General features: G+C 36.2%; 1 protein-coding gene across 2 annotated transcripts in view; it reads left to right on the top strand.

Annotated features, from left to right (window-relative positions):
- Dpy19l2 (dpy-19 like 2) overlaps positions 1-27,704 on the top strand; it is a 101,566-nt gene that overhangs the window by 44,710 nt on the left and 29,152 nt on the right. For both annotated transcript variants that reach the window (XM_040730177.1, XM_005078507.4), the window contains 4 exons: positions 11,201-11,281; positions 16,579-16,680; positions 19,758-19,829; positions 21,998-22,044. In XM_040730177.1, the coding sequence (XP_040586111.1) occupies positions 11,201-11,281; positions 16,579-16,680; positions 19,758-19,829; positions 21,998-22,044 (302 nt within the window). The remainder of the gene's footprint in view (positions 1-11,200; positions 11,282-16,578; positions 16,681-19,757; positions 19,830-21,997; positions 22,045-27,704) is intronic.

Genomic DNA, 27,704 nt, shown 5'->3' with positions numbered 1-27,704 from the left:
GACCGAAGACTTGTCCTCCTCTATTCAGGGAAGGTAGTCCTCTTCGACTGAGCTCGCAGCTTCGGGAGGAAAGCACATGGATCAGTGAGGGAGGAAGGGGACACCAGCCTAGACAGCCAGAGCAGCCAAATCAACCCTGGCGATCAATGGGGTGGCAGATGTCATAGCCAGATGGTCGCCTTCACATCCTAATTTCACTTTCTTAACAGCCGAGTAATAGACCATTGTGTAAATGTACCACATTTTCATTATTCATTTCTAGAACTATTTCTAACGTTTGGTTGTGGGTCTGCATCTGTTTCTGTTAGTTGCTGGGTGAAGCCTCTCTCATGACAATTGGAGTCGGCACCAACCTGGTCACAGAAGATGACCAGATCAGGCAATGTATCTGCTATTGCTAAGAGTCTAAGCTGAGGACTTCTTTGTAGATTCCCGGGAGATTTGCTTGTTGCAGGTTTTTACCTGCTCCAAAGATGCCCTCCCTTTCCAGTAGTCTCTTTCAGTACTCTCTCCCTCTGTCGCCTCCACCTCAGTATGACTGCTCATGTTCCCATCTGGATCTTCCCTCAGCCCACCCATGAAATCTCTTCTATTTCTCCTTCCCAGAGAGATCTGGGTGTCCCCTCCTGAGTCATCCTTGTTGCCTAGCCTCTCTGGTGCTGTAAATTGTAGCATGGTTATTCTTTATTTTACAGCTAATATACACTTACGGGTGATTACATACCATATCTGTCTTTCTGGGAGTAGGTCACCACACTCAGGATGATTTTTTTCCTAATCCCTTCCATTTGCCTTCAAATTTCCTGCTGTCATTGCTTTTAACTGCTGAAGTAACACCCCACTGTGTAAATGTACCACATTTTCTTTATTCATTCCCCCATTGAGGGGCATCTAAGTTGTCTCCAGGTTCTGGCTATTACAAATAAAACTGCCATGAACATAGTTAAGCAAACGTCCTGTGGTATGATTGAACATCCTTTGGGTATATGCCCAAGAGTGGTGTATCTGGGTCCTGTCGTAAATTGATTCTCAGTTTTCTGAGAAACTGTCACCCCGAATCCCAAAGCAGCTGTATACGTTTGTAGTTTTATCAACAAGGGAACTTTGCTCCACATCCTCTTCAGCATGAGCTTTTACTTGTGGTTTTTTTCCTAGCCATTCTGACAGGTGTAATATGGAATCTTAGAGCCATTTTGATTTGCATTTTCCTGAGGGCTAAGGATTTTGTATATTTCTTTAGGGGTTTCTTAGACATTTGAGATTCCTCTGATGAGAATTCTCTGATTAGATCTGTACCCCATTTTTATTGGATTATTTGTTTTTTTTTTTGTTTTTTTGATGTCTAAGTTCCTGAGCTCTTCATATATTTTGGAAATCAGCCCTCTGTCAGATGTGGGGCTGGTGAAGATCTTTTCCCATTCCTGTAAGCTGACGTTTTATCCTATTGATATGTGTTTTGCCTTACAGAAGTTTTTCAGTTTTATGGGGTCCCATTTATTAAGTGTTGATCTTAGTGTCTGTGCTGTTGGTGTTCTGTTCAGGAACTTGTCTCCTGTGCCAATCAATGCATTCAAGGCTATTTCCCAGTTTCTCTTCTACCAGGTTCAGTGTAGCTATATTCACATTGAGGTCTTTGATCCACTTGGACTTGAGTTTTGTACAAGTCAATAGATATGGATCTATTTGCATTCTTCTACATGTGAACATCCAGTTATTCCAGAACCATTTGTTCAATATACTTTCTCTTTTTCCATAGTATAATTTTGGTTTCTTTGTCAAAAATCAGGTGTTTATATGTGTGTATATTTACATCTGGATCTTCAGTTAGATTCCATTCATCCACCTGACTGTTTTAAAGCCAATACCATGTGGTTCTTATCACTGTAGCTCTTCTGTAGCTCTGTTGAAATCAGGGATGGTGATACCTCCAGAAGTCTTTTTTTTATTTTATAGGATTGTTTTAATTATCTTGGATTTTTTGTTTTTCCATATGAAGTTGAGTATTGTTCTTTCAACACCTGTAAAGAATTGTGTTGAGATTTTAATGGAGATTTCACTGAATCTGTAGAGTACTTTTGGTAAACTGGTTATTTTTACTATGTTAATCCTGCCCATTGATGAACATGGGAGATCTTTCCATCTTCTATTATCTTCTCCAATTGTTTTCCTCAAAGACTTGAAGTTTTTGCCATATAGGTCTTTCATTTGCTTGGCTAGAGTTAAACCAAGATAGTATATATTATTTGAGATATATATTATTTCAGACTATTATAATGGGTTTTGATTCTCTGATTTCTTTTTCAGACATTTACCATTTGTTTTTAGAAGGGCTACTGATTTTTTGAGTTATTCTTGTATCCTGCCACTTAAGTAAAGGTGTTTATCAGCTGTAGGAGTTCCCTGGTAGAAATTTTTGGGGTCTCTTATATATATATATATATATATATATATATATATATATATATATACAAGCATATCATCTGTGAATAATGATACTTTTTCTTCCTTTCCAATTTGTATACCTTTGATTTCCTTTAGTTGTCTTACTGCTCTAGCTAGAACTTCAAGCACTATATTGGATAGATAAGTAGAGAGTGGACAACCTTGTTTTGTTCCTGATTTTAGTAGAATTGCATTGAGTTTCTCTGTATTTAATTTGATGTTGGCTGTCAGGTCGCTGTATGTTGCTTTTATTACATTTAGAGGACTTTTATCATGAAGGAGTGTTTGACTTTGTCAAAGGCTCTTTCAGCAGCTAATAGGTGACCATGTGGTTTTTTCTTTCAGTTTGTTTATATGGTGGATTACACTGATGAATTTTCCTATGTTGAGCCATCCTTGCATTTCTAGGATGAAGCCTATCTGATTATGGTGAATGATCTTCTTGATGTTTCTTGTATCCAATTTGCTAGTATTTTATTGAGTATTTTTGCATTAATGATCATGAGTGAAATTGGTCTGTAATTCTCTTTCTTTGTTGAGTATTTGTGTGATTTGGGTATCGGAGTGACTGTGGCCTCATGGAAAGAATTTTGTGGAACAATTTGAAGAGTGTTGATATTATTTTTTCTTTGATAGTCTGGTAGAATTCTGCGTTAAAACCCTGGGTTTTGGGGGGTTGGGAAACTTTTAATGACTGATTCTATTTCCTTAGGGGTTATTGGTCTATTTAAATTGTTTATCTGATAATGATTTAAATTTGGTAAATGACATTTATCAAAAATTGGTTAATTCTTTTAGATTTTCCAATTTTGGAGGAGTATAGTTTTTTGAAGTATGACCTAATATTCCCCTGTATTTCTTCAGAGTCTGTTATATTCCCCTTTTCATTTCTGATTTTGTTGTTTTGGATTTTGTCTCTCTGCATTTTAGTTAGTTTGGATAAGGGTTTATCTATTTTGTTGATTTCCTTGAGGAACCAACTCTTAGTTTCATCCTTTCTCTGCCTTGTTTTCTTCATTTATGTTTTATTGATTTCAGCCCTCAGTTTATTTCCTGCCACCTACTCCTCACGGGTATGCCTGCTTCTTTTTGTTCTAGAGCTTTCAGGTGTGCTGTTACATCGCTAGTATGAGGTCTCTCCAAATTCTTTATGAAGGCACTTAGTGCTATATGAACTTTCCTCTTAGTACCAATTTCATTGTGTCTCATAAGTTTGGGTGTGCTGTGCATTTATTTTCATTGAATTCTAGGAAATCCTCAACTTCTTTCTTATGCTTCCTTGACCCCATGGTAACTCAGTAGAGAGTTGTTTAGTTTCTATGAGTTTGTAGACTTTCTGTTGTTTCTGTTATTAAAATTCAGCTTTAGTCCATGGTGTCCTGATAAGATCGAGGGGATTATTTCAATTTTCTTGTATCTGTTGAGACTTGCTTTGTTGCTGAGTATATGGTCAGTTTTGGAGAAGGTTCAATGTAGTGCTGAGAAGGTATATCCTTTTGTGTTTGGGTGAAATGCTCTGTATATATCTGTTATGTGACTTTGAATTATAGCATCTGCTATTTCTCTGTTTAGTTTCTGTCTGGATGATCCATCTATTGGTGAGAGTGGAGTGTTAAAGTCTCCTACTATTATTGTATGGAGTTCTATGTGTGATTTAAACCTTAGTAATTTTTTTAAAAAAATGTTAGTGCCCCTGTCATTACATTTGGGGAATAGATGCTCAGAATTGAGACATCATCTTGGTGATTTTTTCTTTTGTGAACATGAAATGCCCTTCTTCTGCTCTTTTGACTAATGTTGGCTGGAAGTCTATTTTGTTAAGATATTAGGATAGCTATACCAGCTTTCTTCTTAGGTCCATTTAATTGGAAAATCTTTTTTCAACCTGTTTGCTCTGAGGTAATACCTATCTTTGATGTTGAGGTATGTTTCTTGTTTGCAGGAAGATAGTGGATCCTGTTTTCGTATCCATCCTGTTAGTCTGTGTCTTTTTATTGGAGAATTGAGTTCATTGATATTGAGGGATGACCAATAATTGTTAATTCCTGTTCTTTTGCTGTTGGTGTTAGTAGTGTGTGTGTGTTTGTGCAAATGTGTGTGTTTGTTTCTCTTTGGGTTTGGCTGATGAGAGATTATCTGTTGCCTATGTTTTTTGTGGGTGTAGTTAACTTCCTGGGGTGGGAGTTTTCATTCTAGTACGTGTTATAGATCTGGGCCTTCGGATACACATTGTTTAAATTTGATTTTGTCATGAAATATCTTCTTTTCTCCATCTATCCTGATTGATAGTTTTCCTGGGTATAGTAGTCTAGGCTAGCTTCTGTGGTCTGCCATCAGTCCAGGTTCTTCTGGATTTTAGAATCTCCACTGAGAAGTCAGGTGTGATTCTAATAGATCTCCCTTTATATTTTACTTGACATTTTGCCCTTGCTACTTTTAATATTCTTTATTTGTTCCCCATATGTTTAGTGTTTTGACTATTATGTAGTAGGAGGATTTTCTTTTCTGATTCAATCTATTTGGTTTTCTGTAAGCTTCTTGTAACTTTGTAGACATATCCAATTTTAGGCTGGAAAAATGGTTAAATATATTCTGTGGGTTTTTGAGCTGTGATTCTTCTCCTCCTACTCTTATTATTTTCTAATTTTTATTTTAAAATTTAAATTAGAAACCAGGTTGCTTCACATGTCAATCCCATGTCCCTCTCCCTATCCCTCTCCTCCTCCCACAACCTCCCAACTGCCCCCCCCAATACACCCTCCTTTCCTCAGAGAGGATGAGGCCCTCCATGGGAGTGTCCATAGTCTGTCATTTCATCCAAGGCAGGGCCTAGTCCCTCCCCCAAAAGTCCAGGGTGAGAGTGCATCTCTCATTGTGGGATGGACACCCAAAGTCCATTTGAATGCCAGGGATAAATACTGATCTACTACCCAAGGCCCCATAGATTTCCTAGGCCTTCTAACTGACACCCACATTTAGGGGGTCAAGATTAGTTCCATGCTGGATTCCCAGCCATCAGTCTGGGATTCAAGAGCTACCCCTTGTCAGGTCAGCTGTTTCTGGGGGTTAAACCAGCCCAGTCTTAACCCGTTGCTTATCAGTCCTCCCTCTCTGTCACTGGATTTCTTGAATTCAGCTCAGTGTTTAGCTGTGGGAGTCTGCCTCTGCTTCCATCATCCATTGAATGAAGGTTCTGTTTCCCATACTCTATAGCCATGGGATTGTAGTCTTGCACTCCCCAGATCTATGTCTAAAATCCAGATATGAGAGAGTAAATGCCATATTTATCTTTTTGTGACTGGGTTACTTCACTCAGTTTCTTCTAGTGCAATCCATTTGCCTGAAAATTACAGGATTCCATTGTTTTTTTTCTGATGAATAGTACTCCATTGTATAAGTGTACCATATTTTCTCTATCTACTCTTCAGTTGAGGGGCATCTAGGTTGCTTCCAAGTTCTGGCTATTACAAATAATGCTGCTATGAACATAGTGGAACAGATGTTCTTGTTGTATGAATGTGCATCTTTTGGATATATGCCTAAGAGTGGAATTTCTGGGTCTTGTGGTAGGCTGATTCTCATTTTCCTGAGGAATCTCCATACTGATTTCCAAAGTGGCTGTACAAGTTGGCACTCCTGCCAGCAAGGGATGAGTGTTGCCCTTTCACCACAACCTCTCTAGCATAAACTGTCATTGGTGTTTTTGATTTTAGCCATTCTGACAGGAGTAAGATGGTATCTAAGAGTTGTTTTGATTTACATTTCCCTGATGGCTAGGGATGTTGAGCACTGTCTCAAGTGCTTCGCAGTTGAGAACTCTCTGTGTAGTTCTGTAGCCCACTTTTTAATTGGATCCATTGGGGTTTTGGAGCCTTGCTTCTTGAGATCTTTGTAAATTTTGGAGATCAGTCAGATGTGAGGTTAGTGAATATCTTTTCCCATTTGTGAGCTGCCTTTTTGTCTTGTTGACTGTGTCCTTTGGCTTACAGAAGCTTCTCCGATTCAAGGGGTCCCATGTATTAATTGTTGACCTCAGTGCAGGAAGCGATCTCGTGTACCAATTTGTTCAAGGGTACCACCCACTTTCTCTTCTAAGAGGTTCAGTGTGGCTGGATTTATGTTTAAGTTTTTGACCCATTTGAACTTAAGTTTTGTGCATGGCAATAGACATGGATCTATCTGCATTCTTCTACATGCCAGCATCCAGTTATGCCAACACCATTTGTTGAAGATGCTTTCTTTTTTTCCATTGTATACTTTTAGCTCCTTTGTCGAAGATCAGATGTTCATACATGCATGGGCTAATATCAGGGTGTTCAATTCGATTCCATTGGTCTACCTGAGTATTTTCGTGCCAATACCAAGCTGTTTTCAGGACTACAGCTCTATAACAGAGTTTGAAGTCAGGAATGATGATGACTCCAGATGTTGCTTTGTTGAATGAGATTGTTTTGGCCATCCTGGGTCTTTTGTTTTTCCATACAAAGTTGATTATTTTTCTTTCAAGGTCTGTGAAGAATTGTGCTGGTATTTTAATGGGGATTGCATTAAATCTGTAGATTGCTTTTGGCAGGATTGCCATTTTTACTATGTTGATCCTACCTATCCAAGAGCATGCGAGATCTTTCCATTTTCTGTTGTCTTCGTTGATTTCTTTCTTTAAAGACTCAAAGTTCTTGTGAAAAAGGTCTTTCACTTGTTTGGTTAGCGTTACCCCAAGGTATTTTATGTTGTTTGTGGCAATTGTAAAGGGTGGCGTTTCTCTGATTTCTTTCTGAGCCATTTTATCGTTTGTATATAGTAGGACTACTGATTTTCTTGAGTTGATCTTGTATCCTGCCACTTTGCTGAAAAAATTTATTAGCTCTAGGAGTTCTCTGGTAGAGTTTTTTGGATCGCTTATGTAAACTGTCGTATCATCTGCAAATAGTGAAAGTTTTACCTCTTCCTTTCCAATTTGTATCCCCTTGATCTACTTTTGTTGTCATATTGCTCTAGCTAGAACTTCAAGTACATATTGAAAAGGTATAGAGAGAGTGGACAGCCTTGCCTTGTTCCTGATTTTAGCAGAATTGCATTGAGTTTCTGTCCATTTAGTTTGATGTTGGCTGTTGGTTTGCTGTATATAGTTTTTATTATGTTTAGGTATGTTCCTGTTATCCCAGATCTCTCCAAAACCTTTATCATGAAGGGGTGTTGTATTTTGTCCAAGGCTTTTTCTGCATCTAGTTAGATGATCATATGATTTTTGTTTCTCAGCTTGTTTATATGGTGTATTGCATTGATGGATTTTCGTATGTTGAACCATCCCTGCATCCCTGGGATGAAACCCAATTGATTGTGGTGAATGATTGTTTTGATGTGTTCTTGGATCCGATTTGTCAGTATTATTTATTTTTGGTTTTACGAGACAGGGTTTCTATGTATTGTTTTGGAGGATGTCGGTCCAGCCTGGCCTCGAACTCACAGAGATCCGCCTGCCTCTGCCTCCTGAGTGCTGGGATTAAAGGCGTGTGCCACCACCGCCCAGCCGATTAGTCAGTATTTTATTGAGTATTTTTGCATCAATGTTCATGAGGGATATTGGTTTGCAGTTCTCTTTCTTAGTTGTGTCTTTGTGTGGCTTGGGGATCAAGGTTATTGAAGCCTCATAGAAAGAATTTGGCAAAGACCCTTCTGCTTCTATTGCATGGAATACTCCAAGAAGAATTGGTATAAGCTGTTCTTTGAATTTCTTGTAGAATACTGAACTGAGGCCATCTGGCTCTGGGCTTTTTTTAGTTGGGATACTTTTGATGACGGCTTCTATTTCCACAGGGGTTATAGGTCTACTTAAATTGGCTGTCTGTTCTTGATTTAATTTTGGCAAGTGATAGACATCCAGAAAATTGTCTGTTTCCATTTCCTTTAAATTTTTGAATTTTGTGGAATATAGGTTTTCAAAGTATGACCTGATGATTTTCTGGATTTCCTCAGTGTCCCCTGTTATGTCCCCCTTTTCGTTTCTGATTTTGTTAACTTGCATGTTCACACTCTGCTGTTTGGTAAGTTTAGACAAAGGTTTGTCTATCTTGTTGATTTTCTCAAAGAACCAATTCTTCGTGGTATTGAATCTTTGTATTGTTTTCGTAGTTTCTACTTTATTGATTTCAGCCCTCAGGTTGATTATTTCCTGGTGTCTACTCCTCCTGGGTGAGTTTGCTTCTTTCTGTTGTAGAGCTTTCAGCTGTGCTGTTAATTCTCTTGTATAACTATTCTCCAGTTTCTTCATGTGGGCACTTATTGCTATGAACTTCCCTCGTACCACTGCTTTCAAATTGTCCCATAGGTTTTGGCATGTGTGTCTTCATTCTCATTGAATTCTAGGAAGTCTTTCATTTCATTTTTTATTTCTTCTTTACCCAGGACTAGTGCAGTTGTACATTATTCAATTTCCATGAGTTTGTAGGGTTTCTGCAATTTGTGTTGTTGAATTCTAATTTTAATACATGGTGGTCTGATAAGATGCATGGAGTTATTCCAATTTTTTGTACCTGTTGAGATTTGATATGTTGCTGAGTATGTGGTCAAGTTTTGAGAAGGTTCCATGTGGTGCTGAGAAGAAGGTATATTCTTTTTTATTTGGATGTAATGTTCTATAGATGTCTGTTAAACCCAATTGGGTCATAACTTCTAATAGCCCCTTTGCTTCTTTGTTAAATTTCTGTCTGGTATTCCTGTCTAGTGGTGAGAGTGCTGGTAGAATATCCATCCAGGACCTTCTGGCTTTCAGAGTTTCCATGGAGAAATCAGGTGTAATTCTGATAGGTTTGCCTTTATATGTTACTTGACCTTTTTCCTTAGCTGCTCTTAATATTTTTTCTTTATTCTGTATATTTGGGGTCTTGATTATTATGTGGCAAGGGGACTTTTTTTGTGATCCACTCTATTTGGTGTTCTGTAAGCTTCTTGTACCTTCATTGGCATGTCTTTCTTAAGTTTTGGAAAGTTTTCTTCTATGATTTTGTTGAATATATTTTCTGCCCCTTTGAGGTGGGTTTCTTCACCTTCTTCTATACCTATTATTCTTAGGTTTGGTCTTTTCATGGTGTCCCAGATTATCTGCATGTTTTATGTTAGAAATTTTTTAGATTCAAAATTTTCATTGATTGGTTAATCTATTTCTACTACTGTGAAAGCTAGTTTTATTCCACTCAAAAACAAAGAGTCCAAAAAAAAAAAAAAAGAAACCCAAGGAACGCAACTAAAAGAAAACAGTCTATGGATCTAAACAAAGGTTTTTCAAGTGAAGAAATAAAAGGCTAAAAATATCCCCCAATATGTTCATCATCCTTAAATTTTGAAAATATAAATTAAAATTACTCTGAGATTTCAACTTGGCCCAGTGAGAATGGCTAAGATCTAGAAATTTATAACAACAAATGATGATGAGGATGTGAGGGAAGAGAAATCCTAATTCACTGTGGGATTGCAAATCAGTCCAGTCACTAGGGAAATCAAGGTGGAGACTCTTGCAAATGTTAGAAATGCATCTTCCATATGACCCGGCTCTATCACTCTGTGGCATATGTCCAAAGGACTTGACATCCTGCTCCACAGATACTTGCTCCACCATGCTCATTGCTGCTCTAATCATAATAGCTAAGAAATGAGAAAAGCCTAAATATCTTTCAACTGACACATAGGTAATGAAAATTTGCTACATGTACACTACAGAATACTATTTAGCTATAAAGAGTAAGGAAATGAAGCTTTCACATAAATGGATGGAACCACAGAATGTACTGAGTGAGGTATTCAAGACTGAGAAAGACAAATATGCTGTGTTCTTCCTCATTGGTGGTTTCTAACTCTGAAAGTTTGGATGTAAGAAAAATTTCCTTTTCTTAAAGGAAGACTCATATTCACACAAAAGTAGTGATAGATATTTAATAAAATATTTGTATTAATTTTTGGAGAATTTTATACTGTGTATTTTGATCATACTAACTACACTTCTCCCACTAACCCCTCCCAGATCCACCTGCATCTCCCTATCCCTCAACTTGAGGTCCTCCTTTTTTATCTTTCTGATAACCTATGGAACCCAATATGTACTGCTCACATGCTCCATGGTGTGTGGCCATCCACTTCTGTTTTGTTGGTGTGCCAGGGGCCCTAAACTCAAAGAAAATTGACTCACCCTTCCCTGGAAACCATTGACTATCTTCTGTAGCTCCTCAGCTAGGGATGGGTTTTGTAACCTGATTTCCCAATCATATTAAAATGTAGTCTAGCTTGATTTGTTCAGGTCACAAGTAGGCAGCCCCAGGTATGTGAATTCTTGAATGAAGTAGTCCTGTCCCTGTCATGTCCAGACGACACACTTCAGCTCCAACCTCGGGATTTTACCACATTTCTCATCCTGCTCCTTCAACCACTTTTCTGAGGATAATGTTTAGGAATAAAACTGTCTCTGTCTTCCAAGAGATTAAAAGTAAGTTTTAATTTTTTGTTTTTGACAATAGTATTTATATTTAGGATATGTAGTGCCCTGGTATATTTAGGTACTCTGTAACAGCATGACAGTGTCACCAAATTTAATTCCTTGCCAATACATAGAACTGTAAATCAGCTTTTCTTTTCTTTCTGTTCACTCTATGTAGCACAGTAGTGCACCTCACATGATTTAGTTTTGTTCTGCTACTTGTGGGTATCATTGAATATTTTAACTGAGTCGTCCGTTATTTTTAAAAGCCAAATTCTATTTATTTTCTAGCTAATCCAAGGCTGTGCTTGGTGGAGTGGAACAATTATTTTAAAATTCCTGACATCTAAAATCTGTGGCGTTTCAGACCATGTAAGTACTTTTTACTTAAACCATTAAAATCTTGAAAGATACACCACTGGGTGAGAGTTTGAAGCAGTCTATTTGTGTCTCTTCATTTACCCAGGTCCAAACCCGTTTTCTGCAGGGTGATATACATGCCCAGGGAAAAATGTGTCAGTGGATGATGGTTCAGTCTTCTAGACACAAAACTAAGAATTTCCCTAGTAGTCACTTGTAATATTTCAGCTAAAGATAAATATTTGCTTAATTTTGATGATGGTAATGTATGGTCAGTGCCTACCTATCTTTGAAATAAAGAACTTGAAATTTTTTCAAAATAGTTTTACTAATTTAATTTTAGAGGCTAAAATTGTGTGTTGGTATTTAAGACTATTCTTACTGTGTAAAACTATGTTAACGGCTATTTGTCTTTTTATCTTCTAGAAAATATATGTGGATTTCTTATCTCTAATTTGGTATTTATTTGCTTAACGCAAATATTTTAATGAAAGTTCCTCTTCAAGGCCTAACTCCCAACTTGCTAACTAGTTTAAGGAAAGGAAACTAATGCATGGATACATAGTTGATTTTTAGCACTTTCTATTAAGAAATAAGCATATATAAATAAGAAAGATATTTTCTTAATCTAATACTGTCCAGTTGGGAACCATCAATTACAGAATCACATTATCTTTGACAACTAATTATAGTGCTGCTTCTGTAAAAGGCCAGGTGGTAGGAATGGCATTGTAATGGTTTACACTCACATAAAAGAATTTTTACCTGTAAACCATATTTGGTACTTACTGATATGCTAAACATGGATTCCCAGGTATGTTTGTTGTTTCTCTCTTCTGCGATGTGTGGCACCATTTGGACTTTCCACATTAAAATTGGTTGGTAATTTTATTTCTCACTCTTTTCCACATTCTCACTCAGCCTCAGTAAATCTTAAAGAAACATACACATCAGTGTAGAATGTAGTGAAAATACTTGCCAATAATTTTATGATAAGTTATCTGATTATACTTCATAATTAATGGTGTGATGGTAGTCCCAAATGACTTTCTCTAAGTGATATTCACTAAATGTGAAATTTTAGTATTTTTATCAAACTATTATTAGTTGCCAGGACAATTTTGAATTAAAAAATGGTAACTCTGGAAAAGGTCCTTAGTATTGGTCAATAAGAGGACTTTTTTGTGTTAATGTAAACAATGATAATCATCAGAGTTGTTAAAATTGTTTCTGTGCCTCTCAGAGAATTTGAGGTAAGGTTTCATATCATGTATCTCACATGGAAAAATAATTGTATCTTGAATGGTAGAAAGCAAGGGTTCCAGACTGGGTTTGGTTGATGATATCAAGTAACTAAATCAAAATAGTATGTATAGTTGTGATTCCTATGAGAAGGGTTCTCAGGTTTAGTGGATGAATGGATATCTGAAAATACTAAGTACCAAACACAGCCAGTATGTGAGGCTTTGTGAAAACTGTGAGAGCTAGAAATGCTTAAGATTGAAGTGTAAAGCGAACTGAAAGTGTTCCCCCCAGAAATTATATGATTATAAATGTAATGAACTAGCTTATTTCAGGAAAACATTGGCTAATTTATTTCCTGACTTCTTTCCACTTCTTATCATCTCTGTATTTTTGTATTAGTTTTTTGATAATTTCAAGTTTCACCTCCCCACCTCAACTCTTCCCTATCCCTTCCCACACAACTTTGTGTCCTGTATTTTTACACCCTTCAGACTAGTTTATGCTGTCCAATTAGTCTTGGATGTATGGTCTTCCACTGGAGCTTGGTCAAATTTCTAAGGGAGACAGTGTAGGCAAAAGTTTCTATCCTGCCAGAAGCTCCCAAATAAATACACCAAGCCTTGTGGTAATTACAAACCCTCCTCAGCCTATAACAAGCTCAGGCTTGTTACTAACTCTCTCTTACAACTTATATTAACCCATATTTCTTATCTAAGTTCATTGCTTGTTATCTCATTTCATACACATCCTGCTTCCTCTGTGTCTGCTGGCCTCTCCCCCGACACCAACCAACTCTACTCTTCTTCTTCTTCTTCTTCTTCTTCTTCTTCTTCTTCTTCTTCTTCTTCTTCTTCTTCTTCTTCTTCTTCTTCTTCTTCCTCCTCCTCCTCCTCCTCCTCTTCTTCCTCTTCCTCCTCTCCTCCTCTTCCTCCCCTCCTTTCCTCCTCTTCCACCTCCTCCTCCTTCTTCTTCCAGAGTTCTCTGTGTCTGGCTGCCCTGTCTGTACTTCCTGTCTAGCTACTTGCCAGTCAGAGTTTTATTAAATCAATCCAAGTGACAAATATTCACAGTGTACAAAAGGATTATGCCACAGGATTTCCCCCTTTTTGTCTAATTAAAAGGAAGGTTTTAATTTTAACATATAAATTGCATATAAAAAGCAGCTATTAAGAGTTACAGTTACAATACCCAGTCCTTTAGTATTTGACAAAATTAGAGAATATACTATATTATCTATCCTATTTTTGTGAGTCTAAAGTGTCATATATAATTTACCTTTTTATCATAACTAAAGAAAACTTTAAATGTAATTATTTAGTCTTCAACGCCAACAAAGACCCCAGAAGACTGAAATGTTACATAACGACAGGGACATCTACCTGTCTAACAGTCACTCTAGGTTCTTCTGTAACTTGGGAGCATCCATCTTTGTCCTACAGACCTCGTATATCTGAGAGACTTTTCCGAGAAGCAGGGAATTTTGAAGAACTGCCCTACTTTTGTATTGACAAAGTTTGGCAGTCACTTTCTTTTGTATCCTTCTGGTCCAGTTTGGACAGTATGCTGTCAGCTATTGAGGCAAGGGCAGTGTCTTTGCACAGATAGCTACCTTTTGCCATAAACATAGCAAACTCCATATGAATGGTTCTTTGATACCCATCATCTTATTTTGAACAAATGGTGCCAGGAGCAGACATATCTCACTATCAAGAAAAGCCTCATGTTATTAAAACATTTTAAATGCCACATTCTGTAGGCCTTTGAAGTGTTTGAAGACCATATATCTATATAAATAAATCTGTGTGTGACCTTGAAAACATACCTAACATGATTATAAGTTTGACTATTTTAGATGACTATTAATCTGTATATCTTAATTATTCACTTAATTTTTAATGAGTTACATAAGTACAATACTCCAAACAAGTAGAAACATAAATATAATATAGCAAAAATAATTTTAAATTTGTATCAATAAATCAAAACACATACCAATGTAAAATATTTAATACTAGTATTAGTTTTTTTAGTTTAAAAGTCGATTCAGTATTCTACCCTTTAATACTATCATTTCTATATCCATCCCCTTTTCTTTTCAGAACAAGATCATTGAATTTAATCTATTTTGTTTAATTTTTTCCTGACAATTATCAATAACAATTGTTAACCAACCTCCCTTAAATTATAACAGACATCCATAATTCACCTTTTGGAAATGTGGGTGTCATTCTCTTGACTACTTCCTGTTGTTTGAGGGCCAATGGCATCTTTGAGGGACCCTGAGATAATTCAGGAAAATGGTTAAGTCTTGAAGCTGAAGCTGTTCTGGATGCTAGATCAACGGGGCCATCTGTGTTTTACTGATTTCTCGTTCCCTTTTTCTGAAAAATACATAAACTTTTAAAGGCAGCATACATATCTTCATTAATACAAATACAGACTACATTGTACACAAGTCAGCTAAAAGTGATTTTTTGTTTTATGTTTGAGCAGGTAAAATTTATATCATATGTATGGTATGTTTTCTAGGTTTATTTCTTTATATTTGTAGTCAGGATTCTCAGAGGGCCTTCCTTGATCATTTTTTATTTGATTAATTTTCGTTTATAAAAGGGAGCATAACAAAATGTTTGTCTTCAATTTTATAGTTAACAAAGAATATTAACTAGAATAATTTGACTACTAGGCCATAAAATAAATCTTAAGGGAGTTTCTCATATGAAAACCATTCCTTGATCATTTTTAACCTTAAATCCACAGCCTTTCATTTCCTGTGGAAATAAAAGCATAATCTCTCTCCCAAAGACATATATTTTTACTTACATTTTGAAGTTAAAATATTTAAAAAATATGTAGGCCAGTTTAATTTAGCAGCTTAAATCCAGTGTCTCTTAGCAGCCAAAGAAATTTAAAGACAACACAATAATACATAGGATCCAGACTCGCTATGTATGTCCCACCTTAACATGGCTTTTTCCTTTATTATTCTATTCCTTTTTAATGACTTTATTATTTTAAAACTATGTATTTCTTTTTTACAACTGTATATACCTTCTCTTTTCTCTCCCAAGTTTATGTATATATTTAAAAACACTGTAACCTGTTTAGAGGTTTTATTTTTTCTGTCTGAATCTGTCTTTACCGCATATCTGTAATCTTTTCTGTCTGCATCAGCAAAACGTGCCATATAGCATGTTGGTTCAGCTCATGCTGGTGACTCAACCTGCACGTAATGACTTGGAGACACCTCTCTGTATGAGTCCCATATGAGAAGACTGTGGCAACCCACTAGGCAGCTTACTCCATAAGGAGTAAGTTTAATGCTCTGCTCCTTTGGCAGTGTAATAGTAGAGGGTATCCCCTAGGGTCTTTGACTTCTCTCGCCATAGGTTCTTGAACTGATAATGGTGCCAGGTATGGATTCATCTTGTGGCGTGGGATTCAATTTCAATTAGAAAGTCACTGTTTATGCCAGTGTTGTTCATGCCACAGTTTTCTGTTGTTATAAAACATTAACCAAAACAACTCGGGGAGTAAAGAGTTAATCTAGTTTCCATGTCACAGTCTGTAACTGAGGAAATTCAGGGCAGAAGCTCAGTAAGGAACTTGGGGGCAGGAACTGAAGCAGAGACCAAGGAGGGACTCTTCTTATTGGTTTGTGATCCATAGGTTCCTGGTCTTGCTTTCTTCTCCAACCCAAAGTCCTGGGTTGACACTATCCATGGTATCCTGGGCCCTTCTATATCTGTCATTGATTTTTCACCCTAGTTATGCCTACAGGACAGTCTGATAGAAGAAATTCCTAAGTGTGCCTCTTTCTTTCTAGAAGACTAGTTTACGTCAAGTTGACAAAATTAACCAGCACACTCAATATTCTTATGTATTTTCAGTAGTCTTGATAAGCCGTCGCTGGAAACACTAAGGTCTCTACATTTGTGTTTTGATTCTGAGGCGCACCTTTGCATCCTGATTCATCTACTCTATTATACTTGGGCAATATCATTTATTCATTACTGGCTTTATTGTTTGTGTAATTTTCATTCATTTTGCTTTACTTTTTCCAGATTCGTCTGAGTGACCTTATAGCAGCCAGAATCTTAAGGTACACAGATTTTGATACCTTAATATACACCTGTGCTCCTGAATTTGACTTCATGGAACAAGCGGTATGAATGTTTCTCTATTTTTCCTTCTCTGCACATAAAATGATTTTGTTCTTTACCAGTTTTCCATTTAGTTTGAAAAACAAAACAAACTTTACTTGGAAACACAAAGCTTATTCTATTTTCCTGTAGTGTTTACTAGTGATATGGAATATATCATCAATTTTACCTATAAAATCAATGTCTAATACTGCACATCTAAAAGAACTGTAGATAATGGTTAGATGATTGTTAAATCAGTTAATTGAGGTAGAATGTTTGATCGAAGTAACCACTGCTATTACAAAAAATTGCTTTGATTAATAGAGGTCACCGAGAGACCAGTTAGGAAAATGAAATTCAAAATCTTTTTTTTTCCTAAGAAAGTCAGTCTTACTGCATGATTGCCCTAAATATTACAAAAACTTGTGACAGGTTATTGCCTAGATAGGCAAACTACAAGTGAATCTTAGTGAACAAATACAATTAGGTTATAGAATGGCATGCCATTCACCATTTGAAAGGCTCAAGCTCATACGTGTTAAAGCATTGTATTGTTCTAAGATCATAGACAGTAACCTATAACATAATTCTTCCATTTACAGTGGGAGAAAAAACTATGTGCATTGGCTCCAATGGGTCCTTGAACCCTCCAATGCTGTGTACTTCCTCAATGTGAGGCTTAATTTTTCTTCTTAAACCATAAAAATGTTGTTTATGGATCTGTCCTTGCCTCATACCTATGAATTCTAAGTAAACATAGAAAACTTACTATTTCTTACCCATTAACTCAGAAACTGTTGACAACTAATCATCTATTAGGCAGGTCACAGTAGGACTTCAGAGAGGAAAAAAACTTGTTTCTTGAATATACAATAGGTAGATATAATTAGTAACATGGCAAGTGAGTTCATATCAGAATTGGTCCAGAGAACTGTCTGCCCGTGAAACTTGTGTACTCTGTCTACTTTCTGTAGTTACTCTGATGAACTTTCTCCTTAGCTCAGGAAACAGTAATGAAAATAATAGAACTTTTCAGTATAGAAAATGAGACTTTGTTACCTGGCCTTATTAACGTACATGTAAAACCTAGTGTTATTCATATATGGAAAAATATCACTAAAAAGAAAGGAAAATGTAGACATAACCTAATCTAGGTTTGTAGTTTTATGAATAATTTTTGCCTATTAATTTTTAGTTAATTTTCAAATTAAGTTAAAATAATGGGTTTAATCATAGAGTTTAAAATTATATATATACTCTCCCTTTCTTTACTATATCTATATATATATATGTATATGTATATGTTGTTCCTAATATTTTTTTATTTATCCCCTCATCTACTCATCTACTATGTGGTCCATGGCCCACTGTTACTGGCCCCTTACTCTGGAAAATTCTGAGTTTCTCTATTTTTATGACATTTATATTCCATTAAATCTTCCTCTCCTCCTACAAAATACATCCCAGCCCTACCAAAGTCCCCTTTCTTCTTTTATGGCTAACAAGATAAACACACACCAATATTTCATGACAGAAACTATTTCTTGCATTATCCATTTTCTTACAAGTGTCATGATTTCATTTTTCTTTACTACTGAATAGAATTCCACTTTGTATGTGCATAATATTATTTTTATCCATTCATCTGTTGATAAAAACCTATCTTGTTCCCTTTCTTGTAAACAGTGGAACAATAGGCATGGATGTGCTTGTGTCTCTGTGATAGCTTGGCTCAGAGTTCTTTGGGTATGCCACAGATGTGATGTACTGGTTGTTTGGTAGTTCTACTTTTAAGTGTTTGAGAAATATCTATGTTAGTTTCTACAGTGGCTCCTCCGACTTACATCCCATCAGTAGGTTCCTTTTCTCTCTATCTTGCCAGCATTTTTTCTTGATGATAGCCATTCAGACTGGTGTGAAATGTCTAAGAATGTACATGTGAGCCCCCTTTTCAAATGTTCATTGTCATTTCCAGTTCTTTTGGAAAACTATTCAGTTTATCAGTTCACTTGTTGGTTGGATATTTTGGTGGTTTTTTTGAAGTTCTTGATATAATTTGATACTTAACTGCTGCCTGCTCTGGCAATTGTTAGCTCTGTAATGTAGAAAATTTAAATTTTGCATACCCATCTGTTAATTCTTGGGATTCTTTCCTTTGCTACTGGAATTCTTTACAGAAAAGTCCTTGCCTATGCCGATGCATCAAAATGTTTATTTATGTTTCCTTCTAGCAATTTCAAAGCTTCAGGCCTAATGCTTGAACCATGTGAAGGCTGGAGGCTTTTCTGGAGGGTAGGATACCAATCATTTTCTGAAAGCCAGGTCAGCTGGCTTGCCTTTTGGATGGGCCTTTTTCCTCCCCCTTCCCTGCCAGGTAGCCACAAGGTGGAAGTTAATTTTTGGTACATTGTGTTTTGGTACACTGTGTTAGTCAGTGTTCTGTGGCTATGAAAAGATACCCAGACCACCACTTCAAACTCTTATATAAGATACATTTAATTGGGGCTTGTTTACAGTTTCAGAGGTTTAGTCCCTTATGGATCGTCATGACGGGAAGCATGGCAGCAGGCAGGCAGACATGGTGCTAGAGAGCTAGCTGAGAGTTCTACATCTGGATCCACAGGCAGCAGGAAGGAGACATACTGGGACCTGGCTTGGGCTTTTGAACTCTCAAACCTAACTCACTCATGACACACTTTCTCTAACAAACATCTCCTAATCCTTTTAAATAATGTCATTCCCTGATGACTAAGCATTCAAATGAACCTAAAATGACAATCTTAGCACTTCTCAGCTGGTCTTTTACTACCTTTGTGAATTTCTGAAGTTCCTCTCTGTCTTTGGAGTAGAGCCTCTTATTTCTAAAGCTGACCCCTTAACCCAGCTTCTAGGCTGCTGTCTTCATTGGATGCTTCTTATACCCACTTTAATAATTTCATTCTTACATTAGATTGTGGAAATTAATAAACATATATTTTGTTAAAGATGAGGAAATTTAATCTTTAGTAAATATCATTATGACTTTCAGTTTGATATATTTAACTGCTTCAAAGTAAAATTTTATAATTAACCATTTTGAATAATTTGCTATATTTCAGACTCCATTGAGATACACAAAGACATTATTGCTTCCACTTGTTATAGTGATTACATATTTTATCTTTAAAAAGGTATGTGAAGATATATCACTTTTTGTGGGTTCAAGATAAGAACTACAATAGATTAATGCTAATTGCTCAAATTGGTTCCTTCTTACTTTTAGGATGAATTCTTTCTAATGGTCTGAATAATTTCATTTGTGTCTTTTTGGTATTATACTTTAAAATCACATTATTAAAGACACTTTATTTTATCATTTCAAAGGTGATTTTGCCAATCACTGACTATATGTAAATTATTGCATATACTTGAAGATATGATGGACAAGAAAAACATGGCCAGTCCCAGACAATCCCTGGGCACGGGGTGCGAAACACTGCACAAGTAGCTAAAGAATAAAAATGTTCTCATATGTCATGAGTGAATAGTAGAGTGATGAGCATAAAAACTGTCAAAGAAGTCTTCATCTATTTTGAGTAGTTGTGCATAGGAGCAATTTGCACAGTCACTAAAAAATGCCATTCCTTATACATAAACTATTTTTATATCAGAAGACCCTACCATGTTAAAATAAACTATCTTTAAAATTTCAGTAGCTTATTTTCACAGTTTAAGACTTTAATGACAGAAATCCTTATGGTTACTTTTATAAATTTGGAGCTATCTTTATTTATATTCTTAGTAGTGCCTTAAGACAATCTATGTTTATTTTGTCCTATTGGCAGAACACAATATGGTTCTTCACTCGCAATCCCAGTTGTGATTCAGTTGAAAGAGTTTACTACACTTAAAGTTAAGAATTGCATGTCTTCTCCATGTAGCTCCTATGCCCCATTTCTTATCCCCATGTTTCAGCACAGAGCATGAGTAGTCATTTGAATAGAAAAAGGCACCACCTCTGTGTTTATACCCAACTTGGCTCCTTTCCACTAGCAGCAGTCAGGATGAAGGAGAAGAGGAATGGTTTAGATGACAACACGGTTGCTGTTCTCCTGTGCCCTGGCCCGCCCAAGCTCAAAGCTGAGGTATTTTACAGGGCCCGTTTGTACTCCATCAAAGTAAACTTCAGTTTAGGCGCTAAGGCATGGAGTAACTGTGGAGAGCCATCCGGTGTAGCAAAGGATAACTAGATGTACTAATTTTTTAAAACTCAAACACAGGTACTCTCAAATATTTCATTATCGTCCAAATACTGCACAGCTTAAACTGGTGTGTACATAAACACACACACACACACACACACACACACACACACACACACACACCTGTAGCCACTAAAGCACCACTCCTTTCTGCGTCCTCGTCAACTCTCCATTCTTTCTTTGTCCTGTATGGCTTACTTTTCACTTTATGGATATAGCTGATGTTCACTTAGATTTTCACTGATATAAAATAACCTCATAGAATAAACATGACATATGTAATATGACTCTACTAAGAAAGCATAAATATTGGATTATAAGCTACAGTTCTCTGAAGTACAAACTTTCAAGCATCCATGGATGTTTTTGGTTTGTGTGGTAGATCCTCTGTGGTCCAGCTTAGCTTACGCATTCCCTTTCCCCCTTTCTTTTCCTGCTTCCCTCGCCATCGTCTGGTACCTTCGTTTGAGAACTGATAATCCTCTTACAGCAGCTACCTTGGATTGAAGAGCAGTCAAGAAAGCAGATGAACCAATAACTTAGTTAATACTTACTCAGAGCTTAAGTAAAAGAGGGGTACTTATGAGTGGGGAAGAGGAGAGGAGCAAGAGCAGAGAAAAGGGGATGTGGAGGCTAAAATTTTCTAAAGTAGAGGCTTTAGATAATTTTAGATATTTAGATATTTTAGATAATTTGTCTCCCACCCCTGCCCAGCTAAAGTAGAGTTTCAATACCAGTAGGTAGCTCTGCACATTACAAAAGGTAAGCACTTTAGTGAATTGAAATAGGCATAAGATTTACTCTACCACTCCTACTGAAGACACCAGAAAGTTGTTATCTTAAAAGTATGATTTAAAGCTGGGAGTGAACTATTTCAGAGATGTTATTTTAACATTAAAGAAGATGATTTTCATGGTAATACCTACAGTCTCAGGATTCTGAGGCACAAGCTTATCACCAGCTCCAAGCCAACCCAGGCCAAGGAGACATTTATATCTAAAAAGAAAAGAAACTTTTTGGTGGTATTGGTGGTTTATAAGAATGAACCAGAGTTCGGTATGTCATAGAGAAGTCTCATCTATTGATTCTGTTTGCAGGCTGTTCGTGATATCATATGTGTCTTGTGTGCAAACACTTACCTAAGGTAATTCTTTCACAGTTATTTTTAAAAATCATACCATGTTCATGATTAGGTAACTTATTAAAACATTAACAATTTTTCAAATGATTATTTACTTTAACATGATTAACAAATGAAATAAGAATTAAATTTAGTTTTTTTCTTTTAAAAATGTTACTCTTATGGATTTAGACTATATATTCAAAATTGCTTTAGAGATATTTATAAATTGAAATAGCTCAAGTTTTAAACACTTAGTTTTCATACATATATCACCAGAGTTTAAGTTCATAAACAGAAATAGGGTAAATTGTATTTGAGCCTTCCTAATTTCTAATTTTTCAGAAAAGAAATAATTGTTATATTTCTAAATATTCATTAAATGTTAAATATTTTACCAAATTTATTTTTAAAAGTAATTGTTGTATAACATTTTTTAGTGGTTTTGGTAAAATTGCTAGAATCAAGGCATAGACTGGGGCCGATGAAATGTAATGTAACTCTTATCTCACATAGTTGAGAAAAATACCTCCTGAAGAAATGTTGTTTCAAACTATGTTTTGTATTAGTATTATGTCATTTAATTTTATTTAATGTCTTTCATTTTTAGGGTAGTTTATTGACAGAAACATGGTGCCAGCAGTGCTGAGTGTCTTCTGCAGCCTTATTAGCAGACTTGTATGGTTGCCAGAGCAGTTAATATAAGACCTCAAGTGCATTTGCTGCAATCATTTCCAACAGGGTGCGGAAAAGCGCACTCTGTTTTGTGTGGGACATATGGCAGCTGGAGAAGTGTGTCATGACGTTCTAAATAAGTGTCCTTGATAATCCCTTCCATGAAAAATGCCTGAAGGGGTGTGGCACATTGCACTGCATGAACCATAACTGACAGGGATGTGAAAAGTGCCTTCCAATACTTGGCAAAGAGATGAAATGTGGAAAAAGAAAGACTTGTGGGGGCAAATGGGTGAAAGGCAGTAATTCAGAATAAGGGGCCTTTTGTATCAACTACATAGCTGACAGTGAAGTTTTATGTCTTTTGCAAGGTCTGTTTATTTCTTGTGATTTATTTCTTCTCAGACAATAAACTTTATATATGGTATTCATGCCATAAAGTTTGAAGCAGGCAATGAATTCATAATAATTTATAAGTGAATTTTGAAATGTCTATATAGTCACAACTATATAAAACTTTCTAGTATTCTGTGTTTGTTGGTTATAAGTATTATATATATCAAAATGAAAGCTGTTCAAAATTTCTCAGGTATTTTCCTGTTGTACACAGAGATCACTGTATTTGTCACTTGTCTCGTTGTTGTGACAATATACTGATTAGTTACCCCCCAATTCCTGTGAGATCTTTTCCACATTCTCCCATCCAAATCATTACTGTTTCTTAGAAATACACACCTCTCCTTAGAAAACAGGTATTTAAAGAAGAATAATAAGATAAAATAAGAATAAGATAAAATAAATGGAAACAAACAAACCACAGTAGAACAAAACAAACAAACAAACACAAACACAGAGCCAAATAAAAAGCACAAGAAACACATATATATGAAGCGACAAACACATTCATATATACACTGGAAGGTTAAAAAAGTATCTTGACAAAACATTATGAGACAAAAAAACCCCAAAGATGCTACTGAGTTTGTTTTGTGTTGGCCATCTACTAATAAGCACAGGCCTAAGATTGGTTTTGTTCCCCAGTGTGATTCCATTGGAGAGTACTGAATTCTCATTTATAAGTAGGTATCTATTGGAGATAGCTTCTAAGTTATGGATGGGGCTGTGTCCACTTCTCTTTCACCTCTGAGACCCCTTCTGGTGCAGACCTGTGCAGATCCTGTGCATGCTCACAGTCTCTTCAATTATAAGTGTGTCAGTCCTGTTGTGTCTAGAAAACCCTGAGTCCTCGGTGTTCTTCATCCCCTCTTGCTCTTACACTCTCTGCCTGCTCTTCTGTTGGGCTCTTGAGCTAAGTAGAAGGATTTGATAGAGACGTCCCATTTAGAACCAAGAGTTCCAAATCTCTCACTCCCTGCACATTGTCAACTGTGAGTCTCTGTGTTTGTTCTCATGGGGAAGCTTCTCTGATGATGGCTGAGGAAGGCACTGATCTGTGAGTGTAACAGAATGCCATTAAAAGTCATTTCATGGCTACATTATTTTAGAAGAGCAGTAGTATTTGCTTTTGCCCCAGATTCACATGCTATCTAGACTTGGATTCTTGGCCACCCATTCAGTGTTGGAGATTGGTTCTGTCTCATAGAGTGGGCCTTAAATCTAGTCAGACACTGGTTGGTTACTCCTACAGGCTTTGTCCCACTATTGCACAAGTATAACTTGTAGGCAGATCACCATTGCAGATAAAAGAAAGAGTTTGTAGCTGAGTTGGTGTTTCCTTTTCTCCCTCGGTAGCATGTAGAGAATCTCCCACTGTTCAGTAGGGATGGAGGGCCTAGGTAAGCACCAGCTTGACTTCTCCATGTTGAGTGAGTTGTATAGGTGCTGTCATCAGCAACAGGGCCTTAACATCAGTTTGTGGAGAGCAACCAATACCATTGGTAATAGTTTGAATTGTTTGGAGGTTCCTATTGGACCTCTTTGGCCAACAACTCACTTAAATGTAACCTATTCCTGGTATGAGAGATTGCATTTGGTGATGAAAGATGTCTAGTTGAGGCCTTATCTTCCTTATTTTGTGATTCCCTGGAGCTTTATTTCATATATATATGTATTTCAGTAAGATTCTACTGTGTTAGGCTTCCAGGTGACCCCTCAAATGGCTCTTAGTTTTTGTGGTTTTCTCTATTCCCTCCCTTGCCCTCTTTTCCCTCCTATTCTTGCTTGTTCCTCCTGTTCCATTATCCCCATCCACAACAATCTATTCTATTTCCCTTTCCTAGGGAAATACCTTGCCCCATCTGTTACTCTGTATATAACTACTCTATGAAATATATCTGCTACTATATGAAATATAGACTTCTTGTTGAAGACTTAACAATTAACACTCTCATAATAACAAATAAATACCATATTGGTCTTTTTGAGTATGCATTACCTCACTGAAGATGACTTTTTTTGGAATTCTATCCATTTACTTTCGAATTTCCTGATATCAATTTTTAACAATTCAGCAATATTCTATTGTGTAATTTATCATATTTCCCCCCATTCATCCATTGATGGATATGTATGCTGTTTACAATTTCTGGATATTATGAATATAGCAACAATGAACATGATTGAGCAAGTGTCTCTATAATAGAATGTAGAGTCCTTTGGATATATGTCCAAGAGTGGTTGGTATAGTTGGATCTTGTGGTAGATCAATTACCACCTTCCTGAAGAATCATCACACTGATTTCCATAACAGTGGTACAAGTTTGTCACCCACCAGGAATACATGAGTGTTCCCCTTACATCTTATCCTCGAGATATCATTTGTTTTATCGACCTTGATGATTCTGAGTGGAATAAGATTAAATCTTAAAGTAGTTTTAACTGGTATTTCCCTGGTGATTAAGGATGTCAAACATGTCTACAAGTGAAACTTAGATGTTTGTTTCATCTTCTGAGGTTTCTTTTTTTAGATCTGTACCCATTTTTTAATTGTGTTACTTATTTTCTTGATGTTCAAATTTTTAAATTCTTTATATGTTTTGTATTTTAGCCCTCTAACATATATGTAGTTGGTAAAAATGTTTTCTTGTTTTATATCCTACTGTTGTGTCTGAATGATGGTGTCCTCTGCCATACAGAAGCTTTCCACTTTCATGAGGTCCCATTCACTAACTGTTTGTCTTAGTGCCTGGGCTATCACAGTGTTCTGATCAGAAAGCCCTCTCCTATGCCAATTAGTTCAAGACTACTCCTTAATTTCTCTTCTATCAGTTCAGTGTATCCAGTCTGATGTTGTGTTTGATCCTCTTAGAGTTGAATGTTTTGCAGGGTGATAAATGCATACCTATTTGCATTCTTCCGTATGCAGCCATACAGTTTGACCAGCACTGTTTACTGAAGATGCTGCCTTTTTTCATTGTGTAGTTTTGGCTTCTTTATCAAAAATCAGGCGTCTGTACATATGGGGATTTATATTTGTGTCTTCAATTTTATTCCATTGACCATCTTGCCTGTTTTTTGTTTTTTAATAACTATAGCTTTGTTGTACAACTTGAAATCAGGAATGGTTAAACTTGTTTATAATTTATGATATTTTTAACTATCCTGGCTTTTTGTATTTCCATACAAAGCTTAAAATTATCCTTTTAAGTTCCATGAAGAATTGTGTTGGGATGTTAGTGGGGATATCAAAGAATCTATAGATTGTGTTTATTGGATGGCTGTTTATACTGTATTGGTCCTACTGATCCATGAGCATGAAAGAATTCTGATATCTTCAGTTTCTTTCTTCAATGCATTAAAGGTATTACAAACTTGAACTTCCTTGACTAGAGTTGTGTGTGTGTGTGTGTGTGTGTGTGTGTGTGTGTGTGTGTGTGTGTAGCCACTGTGAAGGAGGTTGTTTATTTTTTTCTCAGTCTGTTTGTCATTTATATACAGGAAGTGTACTGATTTTTGTGTTTAATTTGGCATCTTGCTACTACGCTGTTGAAAGTATTTATTAGATGTAAGATTTTTCTGGTGGAAAATAAAGATACTTTGGCATCTTCTTTTCATAGTTGTATCCCCCTGTTCTCCTTCAGTTGTCTTATTGGTCTGACTAAGACTTCAAGTATCATATTGAATAAGTATGGAAAGAGTAAACAACCTTGTCTAGTTCCTGGATTTTAGTGGAAATGCTTTGAGTTTCTTTCCATTTAGGTTGATGTTAGATGTGGGCTTGTTGTAAATTATATTTATTACCTTGAGATGTGTGCCTTGTATCTCTAATCTCTTCAAGACCTTTATCATGATGGGGTGTTCTATTTCTATCAAGGGCCTTTTCTAATCTAATGACATGATCATGTGATTTGTGTCTTTTAGCCTGTTTATAAGGTGGATAACATTTATCAGTTTACATGTTTTGAATCATCCCTGAATCTCCAGGGTAAAGTCTAGTTTATCCTGGTGGATGAACTTTAACTTTTTGATGTGTTCTTCGATTTCGTTTGCAGGTATTTTATTGGGAATTTTTGCATCTATGTTTATGAGGGAAATTGGTCCGTGATTCTATTTCTTTTGGGGTCTTTATGCAGTTTAGATATCAGGACAAATGTGGCCTCATAAAAAAGGATTTGTCAATGTTCCTTATGTTTTTACTTTGTGCATTAATTTGAGTAGTATCTGTATTAATTCTTATTCAAAAGTCTGGTAAAATTCTGCGCTAAAACCATCTGATCCTGGGGATTTTGTTTGTTTTTGGTTCACAGACTTTCAATTACTCTTTATGTTTTACTAGGAATTATAGGTCTGTTTAAATTGATTATCTGATCTTGATTTAACTGTGGTAATTGGTATATGTCAAGAAAATTATTCATTTCTTTTAGATTTTTCAAGGTAGTAGAGTTTTTAAAATATGTTCTTATGATTCTCTGGATTTCCTAGGCATCTGTTGATATGTTCCTCCTTTCAGTTCTAATTTTATGAATTTGGATATTCTTTTTCTGCCTTTTAGTTAATCAGGCTTAGGGTTTGTTAATCTTTGCTTCGTTGATTCTTTGTAATTTTTGTTG

The sequence above is a fragment of the Mesocricetus auratus genome, unplaced genomic scaffold (genome assembly GCF_017639785.1).
Source record: "Mesocricetus auratus isolate SY011 unplaced genomic scaffold, BCM_Maur_2.0 Super-Scaffold_100022, whole genome shotgun sequence".
NCBI lineage: Eukaryota > Metazoa > Chordata > Mammalia > Rodentia > Cricetidae > Mesocricetus > Mesocricetus auratus.
Note: the sequence above shows the minus strand (reverse complement) of the source record. Positions and strands in the feature narration are given on the sequence as shown.